Consider the following 26,018-nt stretch of genomic DNA (forward strand, 5'->3'; position numbering starts at 1 on the left):
GTATACCAAACATTTATAAAACATCTCTGCAGTGGAAGACTATCATCTATATTTGGAATAATGAGCAAAGAATATTTCCTTACCAGCTGCGAAATAATAATTTGAAATCAGCACTACACACACTGATAGTTCAACGTGTTGTGCTACAGATGTGTACGCAATGCTTTACCCCAATAATTTCACACAAGTTAGGTTTCCAAATATAACTAAGTATCAGAAGTTAAGAAACAAAAATAAAAAATGTATTTTTTAATGATGATAACTAATTTTGTTGTGCATCTCTTTGACAGAAATGGAAAATAAGAGTGGAAGTATGCCACTGGACCCTTCGAGTCTGCTTCACCTTCAATGTGAACATGCCTGGTCCTCCAAATTCAGTAATATGGTTCAGCATTCTCCCCATATCCCTTGAACCCTATGGAATAAGGTCAGTAATTCTTGTCTAGAAGATGTATAGAGGAAAGTATACACTCGCAATAAATGCAAAACAAGCTGCACTGCAGTGTCAGAAAGAAATATTAGGGACTGTTTTTCTAAATATTATATAGCTAGAATTTCAAAAAAATATTGAAGATAAATTACATAATAATGGGGCAATAAACTCCATGGTTAGAAGAAAATTAATATTGGTCAGATGAGAAATAAGAAAACATTATCTTTAAGTTAGTGCTGTAAAAGGGCATTAATCATTACGAATCATTACAGTGTAGTGACAGAGAGAATTCAACGCTATGATTTGAACTATTACATCACAATGCAATAGGGAATATTAAACTTGTGTTGGAAGGGTGCATTAATATTTCATCAGTGCAATAAGGCAGTATTCAGATCACCTTATCACCTTTCAGTCCTGGTTCTCCAGCGTTTCCCATCAGTCCCTAGGATGACAAGCAAAAAACTTAATAAACAGACACATGCACGTTTAACATAGAGGTATAAATTGTTAACATATTTTAAAAAAGCAAATTGGATACAATTTCTTGGTAGAATGCCCAAACTTCAGTTAGACTGGAGGAATAGGGGCACACAGTGGCACAGCGGTAGAGTTGTTGTCTTACAGGGTTAGTTATTATAATATAAATATTAATTATGTCATTATTATTGATTTTAAACAAACACTTTTTTATATTGTCATCACCTCAGAACCACTGAGTATAAGCAAATCTGCCCAAGTCATAAAAGGATGGTCAAAAAAGGAATTTTAATAAGATGGAGTATTTGGGTACGAAAATCTAGAGTGTAGGTTCCAGCAGCCTATTAGAAGCTAGAATTACCAAAGCGGACATAACTTGGAGAATTGTAAGGTTTCAAGGTTAGTTTATTGTCACATGTACCAGTTAAGGTACAGTGACATTTGAGTTACCAAGATGTGAAGAGATTAAAGAGAAAGGGAAGGATGAAGCCTTTGAGGGATTTGAAAGAAAAGATAAAGATATTAAAATTAATGTGCTACTTCATGAGGTGCCAGTGTAGGTCAGCAGGTAACGAGAATTTTACAAATGAGAATTGATGCGTGGTAGGTGATGTCAGCAAAGTTTGGGATTATCCCAATTTTCCACAGTATGGGAGATGCAAAGCTGGAAAGGAATGTGTTCAAATAGTTAAGGAGTTAGAAAGCTATAGATGAAGTATCAGGAGCAGATGAACTGAAAAAAGGCCAGGATCAGATGATGTTCCTTGGTAAAATATAATGCTCAGGTGATGGAAATGTCCATAGTCAAGTACATCCAGTTTCATTATTGTTTTTGGAAGCAGAATCTCACGCATTGAGCACCAAACATAACTGTCCTTAATTTTTCATGATTCCAACAGGGTATAAGGTTTATTGAACTTTAGTTAAAAAGGAGAAAGAGCACTCTAAACAAATATAACGGTGAAATAAGAAACCTGCTGCAATATGTATTTGATAAAGCACAGACATTCACCCCTGCCATACCTTTATCAAGTTAAAGTTAATTGTTATTTGATTTGGAGATTGTATGCAATTAGAAACTATTTGTGAATTTCTTAGGGATTTAATAGCGACCGAATCTGCGAGTTTAGAAGAGTTTGCACTCGACTCAAACTCGCAGCATGGTCGACAAGTGGTCCTAGGAGGTCCTATGAGGTCACTGGAACTCTCCATCATGCTCGAGGGAAGTTCCCGCATACTCGCGGCCTCAGTTTTTCAGCATGTTGAAATTTTTTCCGCGAGTAAAAATTGGTCGCATGGTTCTTTTGAACTCGTAATGCAGTGGAGTGGGGTCACAGGCAGTTACAGGCAGTCGAGGGCAACCGTAGGCAATCTCCTTCGCTGACCGGGCATTTTAATTGACTCATTGAAATTTTCAGGATCAAGGAAAACCGACCGGCAGGTTAAATGCTCACTAAACTTTATTATACTTCTTAAAAAGTGTCTCCATTCCCTCTCCCCCCCTCTCTCCCCCTCTCTCCCCTCCGTGCTCTCTAAAGGGCTTACCATACACTGTGCAGCCGTCTTTTACCTTCCTCTTCATCGCGGGTGTGAATTTCAGACAGCGCTCCCCCGCTTTGTGTGTGTGTGTGTGTGTGTGTGTGTGTGTGTGTGTGTGTGTGTGTGTGTGTGTGTGTGTGTGTGTGTGTGTGTGTGTGTGTATGTGTGTGCGCGCGTGCGCAGACGGTCGATCCAGCTCGCGGTTTCATCGCTGATGGTCGATCCAGCTCGAGGTTTTTCAGGCGAGTGCCCTCGAGCTTGAAGGTCGAAGACACTCTTCTGAACTCGGGGACTAGGTCGCTGCAGCGGGACAGCCCCTTTAGTAATGCTGCACACATTGCTGCTGTGATAATGTGTTGTAAATGAGATATATTCCATTATAGTAAATCTTGAATTTTTCTTGGTTTTCACTCAATTCCATATATGTTAGCTACCCTAAAACTTAGAAACTGTATAAAATGTGCGATACATATACTAATACCAAAATTTAATGAGATACAATTAGACCATGGTAACATATCTATGAGTTGTCATATGGTATTTTTAGAGCATGCACTTGTTATGGTTTTCCACAAATTTATGCTACTTGAAACATATAATTTGCTTTAGATCATTTAAAATAACCGATTATCTTTAATCCATCACTAATTACATTTGAGCTACAAAACAAATGCACAAGGTCATAAGTAATAGGAGTAGAATTAGGCCATTCGGCCCATCAAGTCATGGCTGATCTATCTCTCCCTCCTAACCCCTTTCTCCTGCCTTCTCCCCAAGGGCTAACTTAATTGCAATATTAGTATATTCAGAAGTAATATAATGTTCCCAATAGCACCCACAAACATATTATATTCCCTGATAATGGGCTTGCATTATGAAAACAAGCTTCAAGCCACTGTACTGGACATCAGTCCCAACAATAACCTTCCAAAAATCAATTAACAAAATAAGTGTGAGTGCAACCATCTCACCTTAGGTCCGTGTGGCCCAGGCCTGCCCATCTTCCCAAGTGTCCCGACATCACCCTGTCAAAAACATGAAAGGCAAATAAAGTCGATTGCTTAGATCAATATTAACAAGCAAGTAAAACAAACGAACAGAAGGAACACGAACGCATTGGACAACTCCAGATCAGACGTGATTTTAAACTTTGTCTGATAACATATTGGACAAAATCTTTGTTGTCAGTATTTGCTTACACATGACATTCCCATTTCCAAACCATTTTTCACATATGACAGCTTTGAGCAATTATCTAGAATATCAACTAATTGTTATTTATTGCCCAAGCTTTAAAAACGTATTACTGAACATTTCCATCGTGTAGAGTTAGAATTAATACTACCCAGAGATATAATACGTTACACAACTAACTTTTCATCTGTGATATAGGTTGATACCACATGTAGTATCACAACTTTACATTTCATGTATTTAAATAGAACTTAAAAATATTTAAAAAGTGGTCAGTACGATCTCTCCCTTTGAGGCTCTTCTGCTTGTTAATTATTGCCTCGTTAAATGTGCTTGTTTTGTGGTTAACCTAGAAATGCATCAGGGTATATAAATATTAAAACAATAAAATATTCCTCTGCTATTCACAGTTATACAACATCACTGAAGATATGGAATAGATTCCTTAAGTTTATTATTTGCATTCAAACCACCTATCCAAACCATAAATAAACACATGTTGGAAATTCTCAATAAGCCAGGCAATATCACCAGAATTTCCTTCATTACCACGGGTACTGTTTTTCTCCAGATTGTATCAAGTCGACCATTATCATGCAAGATCATTGATCTGATACATTAACTCGATTGCTTCCTCCACAGATGTTGACTGACTTTTGAGCATTTCTGGTTGAGCATTTTGAGCATTTTGAGCATTTCTTGTTGTTTTTCACATTCCCAACATCTGCAATTGCTTGTAAGACTTTTTTTTGTGAGATTAACATGTTAATTGTTTCCTGAATGGTTAAATTAGAAGAGCAGACTTCCAAAATTAGCTGCTCCTTCAGTCTGCCGCATACCTTCCCCTACATAGAACAAATAAAATGTGTGTTTAATAATGATTTTATAGTGAATACTTGGCAGTACCACTGTGATTATCTAGGATGTGTTTGCATATCAGCGGGAGACTACCTCCAAGACATAGCCTTCTCTTTAACTCTTCCACACCAGCCGTTATATAATCACAACCACAGCTTCGCATGCTTAAGATTTAATCTCACACACACTTCTGAACAATGTTTAACTTTAGTGCTAGTAGCAGTAGTAGTATAATAATAATAATTCATTTATAAAATATCACTGATATCCAAATTCCATTGATATTCCAAGAGTCATACTGGCCTTCATGAATCAGGACACCGAATATAGAAGTTGGGAGGTTATACACGTAATTCTGGTCACCATGCCATGGGAAGGATGTGACAGCATACAAGGTGCAGAGAGATTCACCAGGGATGTTGCCTGGGATGGAACAGTTAAGTTATGAGAGACAAGGTCTGTTTCCCAGTATTGGAGCAGGTCACGAGGGGCAATGATAAAGTAATGAGGCATATTAAGAGGATAGTCTGCAGGAAACTTTTCCCCATATCAGAGGCCAAAAAAACTCTAGGACATTGGTTTAGGATGAAGGGGGAGAGATTTAGAGAGGATATGAGAAGGACCTTTTTCACCCAAAGAAAGTACAAGGAACGCTCTTTCTAAGATGGTGGTTGAAGTTGAAGCTTAACAGCATTTAAGAAGTGTTTAGATGTGCACAAATCCTTCAGGCATAGAGGCTATGGACTAAGTGCTGGGAAATTGGCGTAATAAGGAAGGGTGCCTACTGATTAGCATGGGCAAGTTGGGCTGAATGGCCTGTTACCATGCTGTATGTTTTTATGACTATGTATAGATGCATCTAGTCAGAGTAAACAAAATTCAAAGATTCTTGGCTTGCTCATCTGAGCTAAGATATGTTCAGTACCAACATTAGGAGTGAGTTATCGGCCTTTGGGCTTCCCAGATTTTGCCTTGTAACTATGCAGGTCAATATAGGGTTGCAAGAAAAGCATTATATAAAAGGTAGACACAAAATGCTGGAGTAACTCAGCGGGACAGGCAGCATCTCTGGAGAGAAGGAATGGGTGACGTTTCGGGTCGAGACCATTCTTCAGACCCAGCATTTTGTGTCTACTTTCGATTTAAACCAGCATCTGCAGTTCTTTCCTACATATCATAGAAAAAGTTCATGTTAAGTTCTATCTTCAACGTACAAATATACAATGTGTAGCAAGGAACTGCAGATGCTGGTTTAAAATGAAGATAGACACAAAATGCTGGAGTAACTCAGCGGGACAGGCAGCATCTCTGGAGAGGAATGGGTGAAGTTTCGGGTCGAGACCCTTCTTCACTTCTTTTCATGTGACTACGAAAAGATCCAACTTGCAGTTTTATCGACTAGTTCTGAAGAAGGGTCTTGACCCAAAATGTCTCCCATTCCTTCTCTCCAAATATGCTGCCTGTCCCGCTGAGTTACTCCAGCATTTTGTATCTATCTTCGGTACAAATATACAAACCAGGAGCAGGAGTAGGCCATACCCACTTCAACTTACTCTGCCATTTAACAAGGTCATAGCTGATATAATTATACGTCTCTGTCTAACTGTGATAACCTTTCAACCCCTTGACTAGTGAGAAACTATTCACTTTGGGATTGAAAGACTCTACTTCCCCCACTCTTTAAGGATGACCGTTCCAAAGACCCATGATTCATATTTCCATCAGGGAAGCATACGGTATACTGAGCCATCCAGTGCCAACATTTCCACATGGCAGCAGCTAATGGATTAGGTTTTTGATTCCACTGCAGCATGGGAGGAGACGATCCAAAACCTTTATGGGTCAATGGACCTCAAGATCTGTTTCTCATTCCACTTCCAATTCCTAGACAATGCCTTCACCTGCCCCTATGCCAGGTACACAGCCCCTCACTCTGAGATGCTGCAATCAGCAAGCATCACTTTCAAGGCAGGAGCTCATCCTAATCCATTACAGATATCCGCATTCCATTCAAATAAGAGATAGTTGCCTTTCTCCAAGCTTAGTGGCAGTCGCGAGTGTGAAGAAACTTCATAATGGTGGTTCTAGTAAACCTTTAAGAAAAGTAATTACAAAGGGATAATGCTAAGGTGTTTAGTTATCATGAACTGAATAAGTTTGTAAGTGCATTATAGCTTACCAAGATGGGTGAATTAAAATATTTTATTTTGAGTATTCAATTATTAGGAATTTCATGAGAACTGCAGGCAGAGAGACTGGAGAGTCTTATGAGAGAGAAGCTTTATTTTTCCACTGTTTGCTGAACTTTCTTCGAAACAGACACACGTTTGATTTCTTGTTGTCCAAGAAGGAACTGCAGATGCTGGAAGATCGAAGGTACACAAAATTGCTGGAGAAACTCAGCGGGTGCAGCAGCATCTATGGAGCGAAGGAAATAGGCGACGTTTCGGCCCGAAACCCTTCTTCAGACTGAAGAAGGGTTTCGGCCCGAAACGTCACCTATTTCCTTCACTCCATAGATGCTGCTGCACCCGCTGAGTTTCTCCATCAATTTTGTGTACCTTTGATTTCTTGTTTACTGATGATGGATCACAAGACTCTGACATAACAGCCTCAGAGAACCTTGAGCTTTGGATAAATTGTTCTTGTGAGAGCTGAAAATAGGAGCATAGTTTCATGAACACATTTTGGGGCTGGGTTCTGCAGACATGAATCCTTCTTTGCTTTTTTCCTTGGGATCTGACAGCATTAGCCTGTGCATGTACATCAGCATCATCACCACTGAAACACTGAAGGGACAGTGGATCTCACTTACAGTTTCTGTGGTGGGACAGGCTTCTACATCTCCTGGCAAGCTCTAGTGTGGTTTGTTGCAGACTGCAGAATTCTGCGTTGGGCTAAATAAGGCCCTTTAAATCACACTGTTCTTCAGATAACATACAGTGAAAGTAACCAATAAATGGGGAGCCGATCACTTAATAGATGTTCAAAGTAGCAAACTCATACCCAAGTTATACTACACTACAAAAAATGATTTTCTGCAATGTAAACTGTGTCATGATGTTCTGAATTAACATTCAGTAATTGTAACATTAGTGGATTTATTTAACATTGCAAATTGTTGAGGGAGCAAGTAATTATAGTGACTTCTTTTAAACAAACTTTTGCGAAAAAAAAATATTGCTTCAACTATTCTATTTTGAACCATTATGTGGACTGAATCCTTCTTTAGGTAAATAAACATCACAATTCACTGGAAAACACCTCCACATATCCAAACTGCAATGGGAAAATTCAACCGGCGCTAAGATGATTTGATACGGGAAGAAACTAGTTCAATTTTTTAGTGGGATCGGATTTCAAAATTGTAAGTGTGTGTAGACTTAGAAACACGTGCAAAAAAGGTTCCAAATGGGTCCAATTTCCAGGTGCAAATGCTTTTCTGAATCGATTTTGGTTTTGTATTCATATTGCAACCTTAGCCTGAACTTTAAGGTTAACATCTGCAGAAGTGACTAATTACATGAAGCAGATGTTGAATGGTTATTGACAAATTTACCTCACTCATGGAATTGCAAGATCTCCACCAAACACCCTTTGGCACTTTTTGTTATGAGAAAATGCAATCTGGCAATTTAAATTCAGCAAACTGTTGCCAGCACTTGGTGGTTTCTGCAGTCATAGTCATTTCCCTCTAATAATTCTCACGAAGAAAAATTCTGCTCGTAGTTTGCAAGACAAAAGTGTAGAACACAAAACTTAGCAACAGATAATGAGTTATTAAAAACTCTGTATATATTTAGCAATTTTAATTGATTAAAACCACTATGCATTGTTAAAAGAAAGTTTTATGGTTTCTTTTAAAATATTTATGCCTTTTAAGTGAACAGTGTTGGCAAATATCTGACACCCAAAAGATTCTGTTTACTGATTATAAATGTCTAGAATCAATTTTTTGAGCTGTTATGTTTAAAGCTGGAAAGAGACTTTAATTAAGGTAAATTGAAACTGCTAAAAGACAGCTGTCAAATGGGGTTTATTGCATGGGGATACATAGATCAGAAAATTTAGGGGAACAAATTCTTCGTCACGAATGCTTCATGCATGTTAGATTTTATTTGGCAGCTTGTTGAAGGAATGGTAGATTTTCTGAATTATGCCATCAATTTCGATTTCTTGCATAAAATGAACAATTATATGTTGACGAGTTTAAACAACATTTATGGGGAGGTTTTATCTGTCTACATGTGTATTTAACTGAAAATTCTTTCAGGAGCGTTTGGAAAATAACTGTTTGAATAAATTAATTGGATGGCTCTAGAGTCCACTGATTATTCTTTTCAGTGTTATTCTAATTGTAGAACAAACGCTGCGTCTTGGCAACCTGGACAGACAGGAGGGTTGTTTTGAGTGGGAATCATTTCCTGAGATATGCTATTCTCTCAAGCTTACCTGATGCATATCCCTGATGGAGAACTTGCTGGGTCCAATAGGCAAGGCCATGAGTGCTGTAATATGGATGTGCCAGAACAACTCCCACTCTTGAAACTGCTGATTAAGGCTTTGACAGATGGCGAACTCATGCTCCCAGCTTTGCTACCTGTCCTTTTTTATTCACTTATCTAGGATTAACGGTTAGATTTGGATTAAGTCAAAGTGGTAGTTTGTCATAGCTAATAAACTAGCCGCAATGGTATTTTGGTTGGGTCCACACAATGGTAATGCCAGTCTATAGCAAAGGTAGGTAGTCGGAGACTCTCTTTTGGAGTTGGTTATTGGTTAACACTTTTTTGGATGAATATTATTTGCCACTAATTAGCCATGGCCAAATGTTGTGTAGGTCTTGCAATTCAGGCATGAAATCTTACATTTGATGAGGAATAGTGAATGGAATTGAACTGCAATTATCAGCGAAAATCTCCATCTCTGACCATAAATGTGCAAGGAAGGCCTTTGATGATGAAGCTAAACATGGTTAACCCCAGGACATGGCCCTGAGAGACTTCTATATGATGCCCTGGGGTGAGATTTCCAACAATCATAACCATTTTCCTTTGTGCAAAGGCAAAATATCAACTCTGTTCAGCCAATCATAACCATTTCATAATTAAATGTTGGATCTGGAGGATACCTTCTCTGTTTGTTCTATGAGGACTCCCAGATCCCGCTATGCAATCGCATTCTGCAGTCTCTCTCCATTTAAAGCACATTCAGCTTTTCTATATTGCTTATCAAAGCAGATAACTTCACATTTCTTCATGGCCTCACCATTCCCATCTTCCATTAATTTTCCTCAGCCTGATATCTTTTCAAATTATCTGGGCTACACAATCCTGACCTCATGGTCATTCCTGGATGCACCATCAATGGCAATGCTTTCAGGTGTCTTAGCTCACTAATCCCTTCCTAACTTAATCATCTCTCTATCTTCCCTAAAATTACCTCTTTGAGCAGGTCTTGGTCACGCATTCTAATGGCTTGATGGTTTTTTTTTACATTCCTGTGAAGTGTACTGGCTATTTTTAAGATGCTACATAAATATATGTTGTTAGTGTTGTTGTTTGGCCTGTATACATCCACTAAAGGTTGATCCTCTAGCATCTAAAACGCAACCTCCCAAATCAAGAAAAACTAACTTCAAGGTTGCTTTCTTTATTAGCTCCATTTCCAAAATATATAGTGAGAGGTATGAATATTTGTTTTTGTCTAACAAGGTCTAACATTATAGTTGAGGAAAATAAATGTTATATAAGGCAGATAATAAGAAAAAAATAATGTATTGGAGTGGGAAGGCAGTTACAAAAGGGAAAAGTAACTATCCAAAATGGAAGTATTAAATTTTTGCTTAAATTGTGAGTGCAAGTACTTAGTTTTAGTTTCAAGTATTTAAGTGTACAATCTTAATGTAGTATCACAACAAGAAATATACTCATAATGTTATATATCATTGAATCAGCATGTGCCACAAGCAAATATTTTGATCAAGGAAATAATTTTACAGGAAACAGAAATTTCCTTGGAGCTTCAAACAACTTAATAGTTAAAAGAGAAAGCCCTTTCACTGGTAAGCATCAAAGGATCTTGTCAAATAAAATGATCTGACTTTTTATGCAGTTGTTATTTTTAACAATATTCTGTTATACTCTTTTACCTATGAACCAGTAGTTAAGATTTAATATTCATCCCCCATCCTGTCTTGAGTAACAGAGCATAATGTGCTGCAATGTTTATATCTTTTTCTTGAACAACTTGTTATACTCCATGCAGTTATTAATGTCACTTAAAATAAAACAATTGCAAACAGCTGTATACAAAATAAATAACAGCATTGAAGTAGTTAAGGACTTTACTTGTTACTTACAACCAATCCGCGAACGCCAGCAGGGCCTGGGGCTCCCAATTCTCCCTGTAAGCAAAGTTCAGAAGATTATTGGTTCTTTTCTAGACAAATGAGAGTTTGATAGTGGCTAGTGCTCTGAAAGCAGAGACTCATGGGGAAAGACCTAGTTCCCTCCCTAGCCTGTGTAATCTGCAACTCCCATCTACAGAAGGCATGCAAATAAATGGACCCCAGCTATTTCCACTCAGCGTTCAAACAGAGACTTGCTTGTTGTCCCGTTTCAGGAGGCAAGCCAGATTTCCTCCACTCCACCACTGGGACTGCAAGAACACTTCAGTGAAAGAGATAACTGTAACCACCCAGTAGTCAGCACTATTTTTGGGAGATGAATTGAAGGGAAATTGGACTAGAACCAGGGTAAAATCCTAAGTTAAATACAGAATGTGGGTAGAGCGGATGTTTCGGTTAGCAAAATCACTGCTAGATTTAATTATGTGAATAAAGATCTGAATGACACAGACTTCAATCCAAATAAACTGCAGGCATTTAACTGAATTACAGGCTCTCTATATTTCCTTATTGTACTGAATCAGAATCTTTTTTTCTTGCTACAATTTATAATGTTTCCATCGCTAAATTACTTTCTTACATGTTAAAAATTAAAATAACAGTACTAATTATAATTCCAATAGAGCACACTGCTTCACCATATAACCAATAACAATGTAATTTTCTTCAAATATTCACAGTGACTAAAATGCATTACTGCCACACCACAGATTATTAACACCCTCACTTAATGATGTAGGGAATTCAATATGTGTGACTAATTATGTACTTGGAGTTCAAAACATGAGATATGCAGGAACAGTTCAGCATCCAAGTTAAAAATATCTGATTCATAAATGTTAGCTCTTAAGTTATCTTTAAGAGACAAGTGGTGGGTAGCAGTTGTCAAACATTAAACACATCATATTTGTGAAAATAAAAGTAACAGAAGTCTTTACGCTTGCTGCAGTAATTTTATCTTCACAAGACTCATCCCTGAGACTAGAGCTTCAGAATTGTTTTTGCCCCTTAAAATGTTCCACTGGGCATTGCAGTTCATTTTACTCTCCTCCCTAACTTGGTTCTCTAATTCAACATTTATGCCTAATTGTAATCACTTGTATATTATCAATTTTTGTTATTTTTGTGCAAAAATAATTGCATTTCAGACTCAGCTGCAAGATTGGCCAGCTTTCAGATGGGTTATTTTTTTCTACATCATAACAACACACATTTAACCTTCAGCTCAGTACTGGCTCACCAGCATTGGCTAGGAGCCCACATCATAACAATTCACGTGCACCCATTATCTCCATGCTTGGTCACCTTTATTTGCTCCCAGCATGGCAACAATTGGCCATGTTTATTAAAGACACAGATGCTGGAATCTTGAGCAAAACACAAAGTGCTGGAGTAAATCAGCGATCAGGCAGCATTTGTGGAGGGAAATGATAGGCAACAATTTGGATTGGATTTGAACCAAAACTTCACCTGTTCATTGCATTAATGGCATGCTGCCTGACCCGCTGAGTTATTCCTACACTGAGTCTTGGCCCTATTAATTAAGCTGATGTCAAATAAATGTAAAATTTTAAATATTAAAATTTCCTAAAAAATCATTTGAGCAATTATGCTGACTGCCACTCTAGTACAATAAAACTCCATTAATCAGACATGTTTGGGATTTTGCAAGTGCGAGACTTGCAGATTTTCCAGATATTTGGATACCATTCCATCAAGTTTCAATGCACTTGTAATACTTTTTAAAGTTTCAGGAGAGAGTGGGAAACAGAACCAGGCATATTTCAAGGAGGTCCAGGAACCAGTAGTGGAAGGGAGTACAGGAACTGAAGCCATGGTCAGTAGAAGCGGACAAGGGACCAAGGATCCCAGCGAATGGGAAGGAGCAAAGAGTCGAAGAGTGGGGAGGAAACATGTACCCAGTGAGTTAGTTGTTGAAGCCCTAATTCCGAAAGTCCATATGGCAAATTATACAAGTTTTACCGTACAATTTATAGCTTGTACAACTGGAGTTAAAGTAGTGATTAGGTGGTAAAAAATGAAAAGGCTGAAACATTCGAAACCATCTCACATCGTAGGTCATAAGCAAACTTTGGATAGGCACATGAGGCACATGGATATGCAGCGAATGGAGGGATGTCGTTGTCGTTGGGGCTGCAACGCGGAGCGGCCTCCGACAGGAATGACCTGGGGCTCCAGTCGCGGAGCTGCGGATCTACTCACCATCACGGAGCTGGCCGAGTCCGGAGCGGGTGTAGCTGTGGTGGACGCTGCTGTGACCCGACACCCGGAGATTCGGAAGCTCCTACCGCAGGTCTGTGGACAGTAATACCGGGAGCCCGCGGGTCCCTGCTGGGAGACCGCTTTTCGGGGCTTCCGCAACGGCGACTTCTCCCGCCCGAGTTGCGGGGTTGAAGATTACCTGGAGCGGGGCCTTACATCACCGCCCCGCGCGGCTTGGAATGGCTGTGGGACTTTGTGAGCGCCCGCCGGGGCTCCAACACCAAGAGCCCGCCGGGGCTCCAACACCAAGACCCGGTGCGCGGCCTTGCATCACCCGGCGTGGCTTTAATGGCTGCGGGACATTTAACATCGCCCGCCGGGGGCTTTAACTCTGTCTTTGACTCTGACATGGGGGGGGAGAGGGGAGTGCAGGGGAGAGATATGTTTAAGTTTTGCCTTCCATCACAGTGAGGAGGACTCACTGTGATGGATTTTTATGTGAATTGAATTGTGTTGGTGTGTGTCTTGGTTCTTTTTTTTTTGTATGGCTGCAGAAACCAAATTTCGTTTGAACCTCATGTGAGGTTCAAATGATAATAAAAGGTATTGTATTGTATTGTATTGTATTGTGATATGGATCATATGCAGGCAGAGGAGATTAGTCTCACTTGGCATAATGTTCGGCCGGGACATTGTGGGCTGAAGTGCTGGTTCCTGTGCTGTACTATTCTATGTTCTATGTTCCGTGTCAATATTTTAACTCACTGTGGTTTCCACCATCACGTTAACTCATACCAATTTGGTGCTTCTGAACTAACCACAACTTTGGTCCAGTGTTACTGTATAACTACACCACTAGCTTCTACCTGACAATGTGCAAACTTGTTCAAGCCTCATTGAAGTACGCCCATTATATAATTGATACAAGTGAAATGATTGGAGGTACCCAGACAAGTTTCCAATGAAAATATGGCAAACATACGGCCGCTGCCTGACCCGTTAACTTACTCCAGCACTTTGCATCTTTTTTTGCGGTTGTTACTTTGTCACTTATTGAATCATTTTAGGGGGTCTTTTATTGATGTAATCACATGCACCATACCAGGAGTGACGATTAATCACCAGTTGTTGGTTTTCCTGAGAACAACTAATGCTCGATAGGAATCTCATATGAGCTGAGTCATCCTACCTATACCTGCTATCCTCAGCCCCCATCAAACCACAAGTTCTCTCAAACTTCCCTGACTCTCAAACAAACCCTCCCTTGGCCCCCAATCACAAACTCCCTACACTTGTATATCTGAAGGTCTGATCATCCTGACCCACAATTAAACATATTCTCCCAAGCCCCAGCCTACAATCCTCAGGACCTTGATGCCTGAGATCTGTCTCAAATGCACCATGTCATTAAATTTAAGAATAGGCAATACTTTCCTTATTGCATTCATGAACTAGTGAGACACTGTTAATGAATCTAACACCAGGTACTCAATGTACTGAGTACACACTGAAAATATACTTTGGGAAACTCTACAAAGTCATGGAAACAGGCCCTTTCACCCAAATTGCCCCCCATCTACACTAGGCCACATGGTTGAAAACAATACTTAGCAGATAATAAAATGGAAACATTGGAAAAAGAAAAGTAACTGTTCTACCAACGACAGAACAATATGAACTTACTGGACTTCCATCTAAGCCTGGTGTTCCTCTCTCCCCAAAATGTCCTGGAAATCCCTGCAAGATAGGAGAAACATGATATCAGCACGAGAAATTTCCCAGACTATCTAAATATCATATTAAACTGAAACACAAAATTTGCCAAATATTTCAGTTTTGCTCTGTGAGGAATAAATACACATAGCTAGATTGTAATAAAGTTGTTGCTTTAAAAAAGAGTAAATCCATGAATGTTGTTCTACTAACACACTTAGGTGGTATTCTCTTTATGAGACTCATGCCAAGTCTGCAATTAACACACCTACATTTTACAACAGCATTATATGACGCGCTACCCACGTAATCTAGTGCCAGAACAGCATATATTTTTGCTTTGTACTTGTAACTGCAAATTAAGTTGCAACAAAATCTCCTTTCTCAAAGGAAGCAAACATAAAAAAAAAATATTCATAAACTAATGTCTCATAACCAAGAACTTAATTTCTCATAACCAAGAGTTAATTTGGGAAATTTCCAGAATTGCCTCTCAGTACTTGTGTTGTTAAATCTAGCTGCTAATCAGGTTAGCGGTTGCAGAACAAAAAGTAAATGCTCTCACTGACAGCATCCTCATGAAAACAATCCATAGCAATAAATATTTGCAAGCTATCAAAGTCAACGGTACCCTTCCATTAATGTGGTGATCAAATGCAAAGCTTCGTAGAAGTATCTGAAAACTTAATTTGGAAAGTTATATTGATTTTAATGTCAGATTGAAAAGCAACATGTGCTCATTTTTTTTGCGCTATAGCAGCTCCAATCAATAAAGTAGGAAGGAGGAATAGGAATAGGAATACTTTATTGTCACAGTGAGATTCTTTGCTTGCATACACAATGTATACAAATTGCAGCCACCTACGGCGCTGAGGGAATACATGTGTAGGTATTTACATGCAGATACATGCAGATGCTGGTTTAAATCGAAGGTAGACACAAAATGCTGGAGAAACTCCAATAACTAATAAAATACAGGCACCATATGCACATTGTCGATCAACTGGATCATACACCACAGGTGTCAGAGCTTATGGGGAGAAGGCAGGAGAATGGGGTTAGGAGAGAGAGATAGATCAGCCATGATTGAATGGCGGAGCGCACGATGGGCCAAATGGGCTAATTCTGCTCCTATCCCTTATGACCTTATGACATTTGGCATGTAATGCAATTTCAATTTTAAAACATTAACTGTAAGAAAATATCATAGAATTATCACAAATTATTGATTTTCTTGTCAGTCCTCTGCAGATTTTATGTTTTAACAGATACGCAGCAGCATCTAACATTCTTGCATGCATCGCCTACTAGCAATGCAAGAACTGCTCTTCATAATGCTTGCAAGGCCTCAGTTGTTGAAAGGATTGTCTGGACAATATCAGGCTAGAGTCTGGTGGTGGAAACTTGCTCACTTATAACACAAAAAATATAGGAAATAGTTGGCCTTCAAGCCTACTTTGCCATTTACAACAGGCTAAAACGGGCATCTCCCTCAATATTGTATTCCAATTATCTTCCCCTGCCTTTGATGAACTTTGTCTTCAGAAATATATTCAGGGAATTGGCTTGAATAGCTGTAGTAGTAAATTCCGCATCCGAATGAAGACATTTCTCACCTCAGTTCTAAATCTCTTGCCCTGTAACCTTAGATCATGACTCTCATTCTACACACTCATTGTAAACAGCGTCCACATAACTATACAGTGCCATCAGAATTGGGTAAATTCAATTAGATCCTCTCTCATTCTTCTACGATTGAGTAAATACAAAGCTGATTGACTTAATCCGTTTTCATACAGCAGCCCCCCATTCCAGGATTCAATCTGCAGTATCTTCACAACACTTCATGTATAGCTAGTGTATCCCTTCTAAAGGGAGGGGATCAAACCAGCTCCCAATGTTCCCAATGTGATCTCACCAATGTGCTATATGAATATAGCATAACACAATGGTTTTTGCACTCAAATCTTCTTGTGATGAAGGTCTGCATTTCATTTGCCTGCTTAACTGTGTGCTTTACTGCATGTTAGCTTTCAGTGTTCAGAGTAAAAAGGTACCCATAATCCTGTTTTACATCACCACTTCTCCATTTTACATCACTTTAATAATATTTTGCCTTTCTGTTTTACCTTTCCAAGTGGGTAACTTCTCACTTAGTCCATGTTATACTACGGCTGCCATGTTTTTGCACATTCGCTCATTTAAAGTCATCGGAACACCTCTTTGCAATCTCTTCACAATTCCTAATCCCATTCAATCTGGCATCATTGACAAAATGTTGCATTTGGTACGACATCCAAGTCATTGGTACCTATTATGAATAGCTGAGGTCTAGGCACTGATCCCAACAGTACCTCAATACTTTACAGTCTGCCATCCTGAACTTACTCGACTTACTGGCTGTGATTACCACTAGATTCATGCTTGATTTACCTCTAATGCTATGACCTAATACTCGCACCGCAAACCCCTATTTCTCCGATCTCAACTAATCTCCAGGCCATACCCCCAACAACTGCCTTCAACACTACTGTCCTAAACTGATCTCAGCCTGAACTCCTCAAATCTGATGTCCAATCAATCAACCTTCATCCCAATCTCTCCCTTTGCCAATGACCTCTGCCCTGGCTTTTACCCAAACTGGTATATAGACCAACTCTTACAACAAACTGCATAATAATTTTCAACCAACTCCCTCACCGACTTCCAGGCTGACCCTGATCCTAACTATCACTCTGCTGCACTGATATTCAGCATTAGTGTCACTCATACACTACCATTATAGCCAATTCAACCAATGCCTTGACTTCTCCACTGGCTTAGTCCAACCACCACCTTAAATCTTCCATAGCACTTGAATCTTTAAACCTTTATCTGACCACTCACTCTCGTGTTAATAAAAGATATGCATCTTAAAAACTATTTATCTCTTCATTTCCAGCTGTAATGAAAGTTTATTAATCAGAAATTATAATGGGGTTTCTCTCCACAGATAACGTCTGACCTCCTGAGCATTACTGATTTGATTTCAGCTTCCCTCTGTCTTTGGGGGATATTGTCTGGGAAGATATTGATTTTATAGAACATCCCCGGTTACAAATGTGTTATATTTTTACAAACTTTCGTAAATCAATTTTGTAAGTTGGAAAAATTGCACAATCACTCAATATGGTAACCTCATACTTCCACTGTAGAGCAATGAATGGCATCAAAAGCACTTAAAACTGGTAAGAACTAACCATTACGTAAAGTGGAGAGTGAATAAAAACTAATTCTGGGATGCTTGTGAGAACAATCATTTGTATATTCATTGAATTTTTGAATTTAATAATGTAATGGGAGCTCATTTATATGTAGGGGAGTCTTTAATTTATATGTTCACAAACTGGGGGGGCCAGTACTTTCAAGATCTAGTAAGGCAGATGTGTTTGTTAAATAGAAACATTGATTTGCAATTTTATTAATTAATAATCATTATTGGAGTCAACAAAATATGTCTAAGACTTTAGGGTACACAAAAATGCTGGAGAAACTCAGCGGGTGCAGCAGCATCTATGGAGCGAAGGAAATAGGCGACGTTTCGGGCCGAAACCCTTCTTCAGCCATACCACTCAAGGTATGTCTAAGACTTTGTCTGCTTGGTTTATTTTTTATCATGTACTGTAGGTGATGGAAAATGATTATATTTGCCTAAATGGAAAAAACTGGGAAAACCCAATTCGCAAGTCTATTTAAAGCAAAAGACATTTTGGGGAAATTCTATGAATTCTGAATGGAAGCAACATTCAAATGGAGCACGAGTTAGATGTTATCCTTAATTCTCCAATCTGCACACCATGTAGTGTGGCACCATATTTTGTGTGTAGAATCACAAAATGACCTCTCTATTTCAGGTGTTATCTGATTTTATGTAAATCAGATGGTCTCAATATTTATTTCATATTCGTTTTTGTTCTCTGCTATACTTGGATTAGGATTGCAATAAGGACTCGGCTCCAAATTAAGCCTTTGTACATTTCAAAGGAAATTCTTTGCTGAATATTTAAAGACTTTAATTTCATTTCCAATTCATTAATTGCCCAATATTTAATGCATTTTCTTTCTCAGAATGAAATATTCTCATGTCACTTTTAACTTTTAATGTTTTTGTTACTTGCTTCAACCTGATTATTTATACAATTTTTAATACTCTCCTCCATTTATGGCTTTTTCATTATTCCATCTTTGCCTCTTCCTGTTTGGTATTTAATTCACTGTGGCACAGGCTGAATAGAGGAAAGAGTAACATTCGGCTGCCAGGAAAAGAGTCCAGGAAGTACTGGCATTCTTCCACCTGTCTTATTTTCATCCAAAAATAGGATTGAATTCTCCCTGGGTGAGGACCAAATTTATACAACAAATTCAAGGTCTGTTTGAAAATGCTCCTTGTGCAGATAAAATAAAAGAACTTCTGCCAATATCTCCTTGAAGTGAAAATGTCTGCATAATGTCCAACTCCAGAGACATATGTGGGAGAAAGACGGTATTGTATGTATGAATTTATCTTATTCTTACATTAAAGAACAAAGAAAAGAACCCATTCATGCAAACTAATGATGGTTTAACAGAAAGTTCAAAGATTTTGAGCAGAAAGCACCTTTACTGAAGATCTGAAGGTCAAATAGCTGTTTCCAGACATTTTATAATGATGGCAAAATTGTGTGGTATGTAGCCACATCTTTCTAAAGATACCAGTTCTAGTCCCTGGCCTCGCTTTGGGTATTAATGAAGCTGGTATGAAGCTGGTGCCAGGACAAAAAGATTTGGTTTACAGAAAGAGAGAGATAATAATAAAGCTACCTTATTCTCATTACATTAAATCATTAGTTAAGAACTGAATTTCACTCAACTGAGATGTACCATATGATGGAGCAATCAGTTAATATTCAATGTTCATGATTACATATAAATAATGTCCACCACACAAAAAATACAAGTAACAAATGGTGTATTGTATTTTACACAAGGAGGACTCTCTCTAACTTCTACAGGCGCACAGTAGAGAGCATGCTGACTGGTTGCATCGTGGCAATTTCGGCAATTTGAGCGCTCTGGAGAGGAAAAGACTACAAAAAGTAGTAAACACTGCCCAGTCCATCATCGGCTCTGACCTTCCTTCCATCGTGGGGATTTATCGCAGTCGCTGCCTCAAAAAGGCTTGCAGTATCATCAAAGACCCACACCATTCTGGCCACACATTCGTCTCCCTGCTACCTTCAGGTAGAAGGTACAGGAGCCTGAAGACTGCAACAACCAGGTTCAGGAATAGCTACTTCCCCACATCCATCAGGCTATTAAACCTGGCTTGGACAAAACTCTGATCATTAATAACCCATTATCTGTTATTTGCACTTTATCAGTATTTATTCATGTGTGTATATATTTATATTATGGTATATTGACACACTTATCTGTTTTGTAGTAAATGCCTACTATGTTCTGTGTGCTGAAGCAAAGCAAGAATTTCATTGTCCTATACAGGGACACATGACAATAAACTCACTTGAACTTGAACTTAAAGCAATCAGATGATTTTAACAATTTGTTTAATTTGAAATGTTTTTCATGACCAATTAGATAATTTCTGTAGTGTCAGAAACAAAGGCATTTAGCCATTTTGGTGTGGTAATCGGATATACCTATCAACTGTGCATTACCACTGACTATTGTAAATGACAGTATTTGAGTCTTATGTTAGCAGAACATTAAGGCACTAATTCATTGTACAGTAACCAACAATTAAACAATGGACCATCGCTTCTCTGAAAGCCTAGGTATAAAGACAGCACTAAGTACATTGACCAGAAAGCTCTGGATATAATGTGCACTTGTGTTTAGTTGTGGGGCAAAAATTGGATTACCACAAATGATCTCAATTTTCCGTCTCAACAAAAATCAATTAATAGTTAATTGCAAAGGCAGTAAAGCCCCCGTCCCACTTTCACAACCTAAATTGCGACCTCTGACGACCTTAAACGACCTAAAAAAAAATTCACGGCCACGTAACCCACGACCTCCTACGACCTTCCACGACTATGTCTACGACCTCCTACGACTAAGTTGAAGACCTCCCACGACTATGAAGAAGACCTCCTTCGACCTCCTTCTACTGTGTCGAGGACTGGCTTCGACCATGTACGTTTTACTGCTGTTTGCAGTAGCCCTTTTGCTTCAGCAGCCTTTTAAGAAAGGCAGAAGGGGAAGAGCAAGGGTGAAGAGGAAGCACAAGAAGAGGTCTCAATGGGTGAATGGAGATGATATGATGGACTGTCCCAGGGGACCAGATGACTGGAAGAGAGTGGCGCTGGGCTTTGACAAAAGATGGAACTTTAAACACACATGTGGGGCAGTGGATGGCATGCATTCCATTCTTGTCCCTGTCCCTGTACCCCTCATTTTCCTTTTCGTACAGGATGGCATTCTGCTGGAACCATTCCTCCTGCTGCCTGGTGAAGGTGTAGGGCATAACCTTGCTCCAGCCCTCCCTCACCACCAATGGGGCATCTGCCTGTGATGCTGTGTCAGACACAGGAGAAAGGGCTGCTTTGCTGGCTTCAAATGAGGCAATGAAGGATGGGATGGTGGCGGGGACATATGTTACCACCCTGGTCTCCTCCAGGGGTCTCTCTTGCAGGGCTACCTCCTCCAGCACTATCACCTCCTGTGGCATCACCTCCTGCCACTCCTCCTCTTGGGTGGGCAACACCTGCATGGCCGTTTTTTTTTTAGGGTTGTGCCCTCCCCCTGCGCTGCTGCCTTTTTGGTGCCATCTCTAAAACACAAGTCTCCTCTCCAAAAAACTCTCCAGCTATGAATCAACATGCCTTGGAGTGACAGAGGTGAGGTTCTGCTGTTTAAATAACCTTTTTTTCTACTGACCTTTTTATCACCCCGGAACTATTATCTTCGACTGCCTCCGACCACCTACGACTAGCATCACGACCTACTACGACCTACCTACGACCTACCTACGAGTAAAAAGTATCGATTTTTTCCATGACAACGTTTTTTTTTTTACTCGTGGACATTTTTTATTAGGCTAGAAAAAGCGCCGCGACCTACTTGATGCCACGAGTACGCGGAGACCACTCACGAGCATGAGGAAGACCTCCTACGACCTTGTGGCGACCATGCTGCAAGTATGAGTCAAGGGCAAACTCGGCAGCGGTCGTGAATTAGGTCATGAAAGTGGGATAGGGGCTTAAAGCATTTACTGCTTTTGGTCACTGTGTCCCAATGTCACCATCAAATTTGATCAGAATTAGCAATGGTGAAGCATCAGAAAATTTGAAAGTAAAATTATGGTAAAGAAGATGGATATCTGGCACACAAAGGCAGAAGGTCACGGGATGCATTTCCATACTATTTTCAAAATGATATCAGTCTGGTTTTAACAAAACCAGAAAGTAGTAACTGAAGGATACTGTGGAAGCTTAGAGAAACAAAAAGAGGTTAGACACAAAATGGCGGTATAACTCAGTGGGACAGGCTGGAGAGAAGGAATGGGTGACATTTCAGGTTGAGACCCTTCTTCAGACTGAGTATCAGGGGAGGGTGAGATACAGAGATAAGGAAGTGTAAGGTGTGAGAACGAGACATCAAAGGGGGTGGAGATCAAGGAAAATGTAGAATAGATCATTGTTAGCTAGAAGTAAACAACAAAGCAAACAGAGATAAAATGTAATCAAGGACAGTCAGACAGGAAGGGGGAGGGATGGAGAGACAGGGAAAGTAGGGGTTACTTGACATTAAAGAAGTTAATAGTCATACTGCTGGGGTCTAAGCTACCCAAGCGAAATATGAGGTGTTGTTCCTCCAATTTGCGCTGGACCTCACTCTGACAATAGAGGTGGCCCAGGACAGAAAGGTCAGTGTGGGTATGGGAGGGGGAGTTAAAGTGTTGAGCAACCAGGAGATCAGGTCGGTTTAGGCAGCTGAGCGGAGGTGTTAAGCGAAACAATCGCGAGCCTGCGCTTGGTCTCACCGATATATAGTAGTCTGCACCCTGAACAGCGGATACAGTAGATGAGGTTGGAGGAGGTACAAGTGAACCCCTGCTTCACCTGAAAAGAATGTTGCGATCCTTGGACTGGGTCAAGGGAGGAGGTATAAGGACAGGTAATGCGTCTCCTGTGGTTGCAGGGGAAAGTACCTGGGGAGGGGGTGGTTTGGGAGGGAAGGGATGAGTTACTTCCTAAACAAAAAGAGGTGTTGAGCTTGGAATTTTCCAAATAATTAGAAGTAGAATCCAGATACCCAAATATTTCCTTCTTGGAGCATGGTGTCCAGAACGATACACAGCACTTGAACCGTACCCTAATTATCCTTCTAAGCATTTCTATCAGCACTCCAAGCACATCAGCTAGTAACCTTAGCCACCTTGTATGTCTGTCCTGCTACCTTCAGGGAACTATGAAAATGCATTTCAAGACATCAAAATCTCCTTGTGTTTGAGTAATTATATATCTGAGATACTACCTGTAACCAAGTATCCTATCATTTATTTTGTATTCCTTTGCTTTGTTATCCACCAGACACACATAATCTCCACACTGAAATCCATTTGGTCTTTTTAACATAGACCTAATCTGACCACTAATATCTTCCAGCAGCTGCATCTTCACTTTCAACCAAACTGCTTCCTTCTGCCAATTTCTAAAACATGATTCCATATTTAACTCCAAGTAATTGATATTCACCTTGAAAGGCAAGGGACCAAATCATTAAAGCTCCAGTTATCTAGTCGCAAGGTCATTCAGCATGGAAGCAGGCCCTTTGGTCAATTCATCCATGATGACCAAGATGCTGCATCTAAGCTTGTCCAATTTGCCTGGATTTGGCCCATATCCCTCCAAGCCTTTTTTTTAATTATCCATGTATCTGTCCATGTCTTTTAAATGTTATTATAGTACTTGCCACAGTTACCTCATCTGGCAGCCCATTCCATTTACCTACCACCTTCTGAGTGATAAAAAATCCCCCTCAGGTTCCTATTAAATCTTGTCCATTTCACCTTCAATCCAAGTAATCTGGTTCTTGATTCCCCTATACTGGGAAAACATCTGCATTCACCTTATCCATTCCCCTCATGATTTTATACATCTCCATAAGACCACCTCTCAGTCTCCTGCGCTCCAAGGAATAAAGTCCCAGCCTGCCCAACCTTTCCCTATAGCTCAGGGCTTCAAGCCCTGGCAACATAAATCTCTGCACTCTTTCCAGCCTAATGACATCCTTCCTATAGCAGGGTGACTAAAATTGAACACAGTACCCAAACGTGGCCTCACCAACATCTTGTACAACTGGAACATAACAGCCCAAATGTTATACTCGATACCCTGAACACCGTCCAATGAAGCCCTGTATTCCTGTCCAACACTTTCAGGGAACTATGTACCTGTACTCCTAGATTCATCTGCTCGACAACACTTTCCAGGGCCATACCATTCATTGTGAAGATCCTGCCCTAGCTTGACTTTCCAAATGACAATGCCTCACACTTATCTGCATTAAACTCCATCAATCCTCAGCCCACTTGCCTAGCTGATCAAGGTCCTGTCGTCGTATTTGATAACCATCTTCAATTCTACCACCTATTTTAGGATCATCTGCAAACTTATTAATCATGCCTTGTACATTCTCATTCTAATTGTTGATAAACCACAAATAGCAATGTGCCCAGCACCAATTTCTGAGGCACACCACTGGTCACAGGCTTCCAATCTGAAAAAACAATCTTCCACCATCACCCTCTGCTTCCTTCCATGAAGCCAATTCTGTATCCAGTTAGCTAGCACTCCCTGGATCTCATACGATCTTAACCTCACAGAGCAGCCCACCGTGGAGAATCTTTTATCAAGGGTCTTGATTAAGTTGGCTATTAGTCTTTGCTTTCTCCTACAGAACCATTCGTAAATTTGCACCTTACGGGTTTATAAGGCTCAAAATACTTTTGGCCCTTGTGTTGTTTTATTTGCCTGCATCAGAATTTTGTGTTTTAACCTTTTCATGAGCTTATCAGGCACCAAAATGTGAGCATAAGGAGCACAGAGTACATTCCCTGCACCTGGATGGTGAAGCTTAAGCCGTGCCTTGTACTCTACCAAAGCTCAACAAGGAAAGGGAAATGGAAGAATGTGCTGTTCCCACTATAGTGATGACTTTCCGGAAAGCAGTCTAAATTGGATTGGGATTAAGTCAAAAGAATGATCCAATATAGGAACTAGAGGTGTGAGAGTCTACCAGTTTCAAGATATAGCTTTGGATGCAATGAAATCAAATAGTGCAATATATTGAAAAATATTAATTGTATTAATCATATTACACCCAGAGTAACCACAAGCATTTATGTTAAGTTAATAACTTTTGTCCAAATCAGTCCCTGCCAACAATATTGACCATGTTCCCAAATTGGAACAGCTTGTTTTTGCACCTTCTGGTGGGAATGGACAGGTTTCATTACACTTTGTCCAAATTCTTAAATACACAAGCATGTCATCAACTGAATACAACATTAATCAATTGACAAGTAGACAATTGAAATCACAGATCTCTTTTGGTGCTTACATAATTAATCAAATTGTTAATTGAAGAACAGTGGCCAGCAGTTATTTAAAGCCATGGATGTTTTCTTCTGTTGCTGAATTTGTCAATTAGTTATAAAGCTGTTCAGTGCCCAAGTATTGGCAGCCTGCTCAGTTTTTCTTGCAAAGCAAATGACTGCCAATTCACTGTTGCTATTTTGCACTAATCCCCAAGGTGACTTCACCCCATTATACATTTAATGCTGGATAACAATATTGTTTAATTTACCTGGGCTCGTTTTGATTAGAAACACATCAAGAATGAAATGAATATGGAATGCATGTTTCAGTTTAGAAACTGGAAATAATCATTGACAATTCTCATAATTAAGATTTTATGACTTTTTGCATTAAATTCAAATCTATATAAACAAAAACTTGAACAAAGCATGTCTTTCAATGTTCAATTCCTATTCTACAGCTCAGATGTATAATATTCCATTCCTATTATGTAAAAGTCCTGATCCATTCATTGCATTCCAGAAGTTGAATTTCCATTCTACCATATTCCTTATCCAAGAAAAATATATATTTGCAAATGCAAGTG

At 39.5% G+C, this 26,018-nt stretch overlaps 1 protein-coding gene across 2 annotated transcripts in view; it reads right to left on the reverse strand.

Moving 5' to 3' along the window:
• Positions 1–26,018, reverse strand: part of col27a1 (collagen type XXVII alpha 1 chain) — a 323,681-nt gene that overhangs the window by 173,355 nt on the left and 124,308 nt on the right. For both annotated transcript variants that reach the window (XM_033048904.1, XM_033048906.1), the window contains exons 13-16: positions 14,820–14,873; positions 10,866–10,910; positions 3,424–3,477; positions 834–878 (exon numbers count right to left, since the gene is read on the reverse strand). In XM_033048904.1, the coding sequence (XP_032904795.1) occupies positions 834–878; positions 3,424–3,477; positions 10,866–10,910; positions 14,820–14,873 (198 nt within the window). The remainder of the gene's footprint in view (positions 1–833; positions 879–3,423; positions 3,478–10,865; positions 10,911–14,819; positions 14,874–26,018) is intronic.

Source organism: Amblyraja radiata, chromosome 32 (assembly GCF_010909765.2).
Source record: "Amblyraja radiata isolate CabotCenter1 chromosome 32, sAmbRad1.1.pri, whole genome shotgun sequence".
Classification (NCBI taxonomy): Eukaryota; Metazoa; Chordata; class Chondrichthyes; order Rajiformes; family Rajidae; genus Amblyraja; species Amblyraja radiata.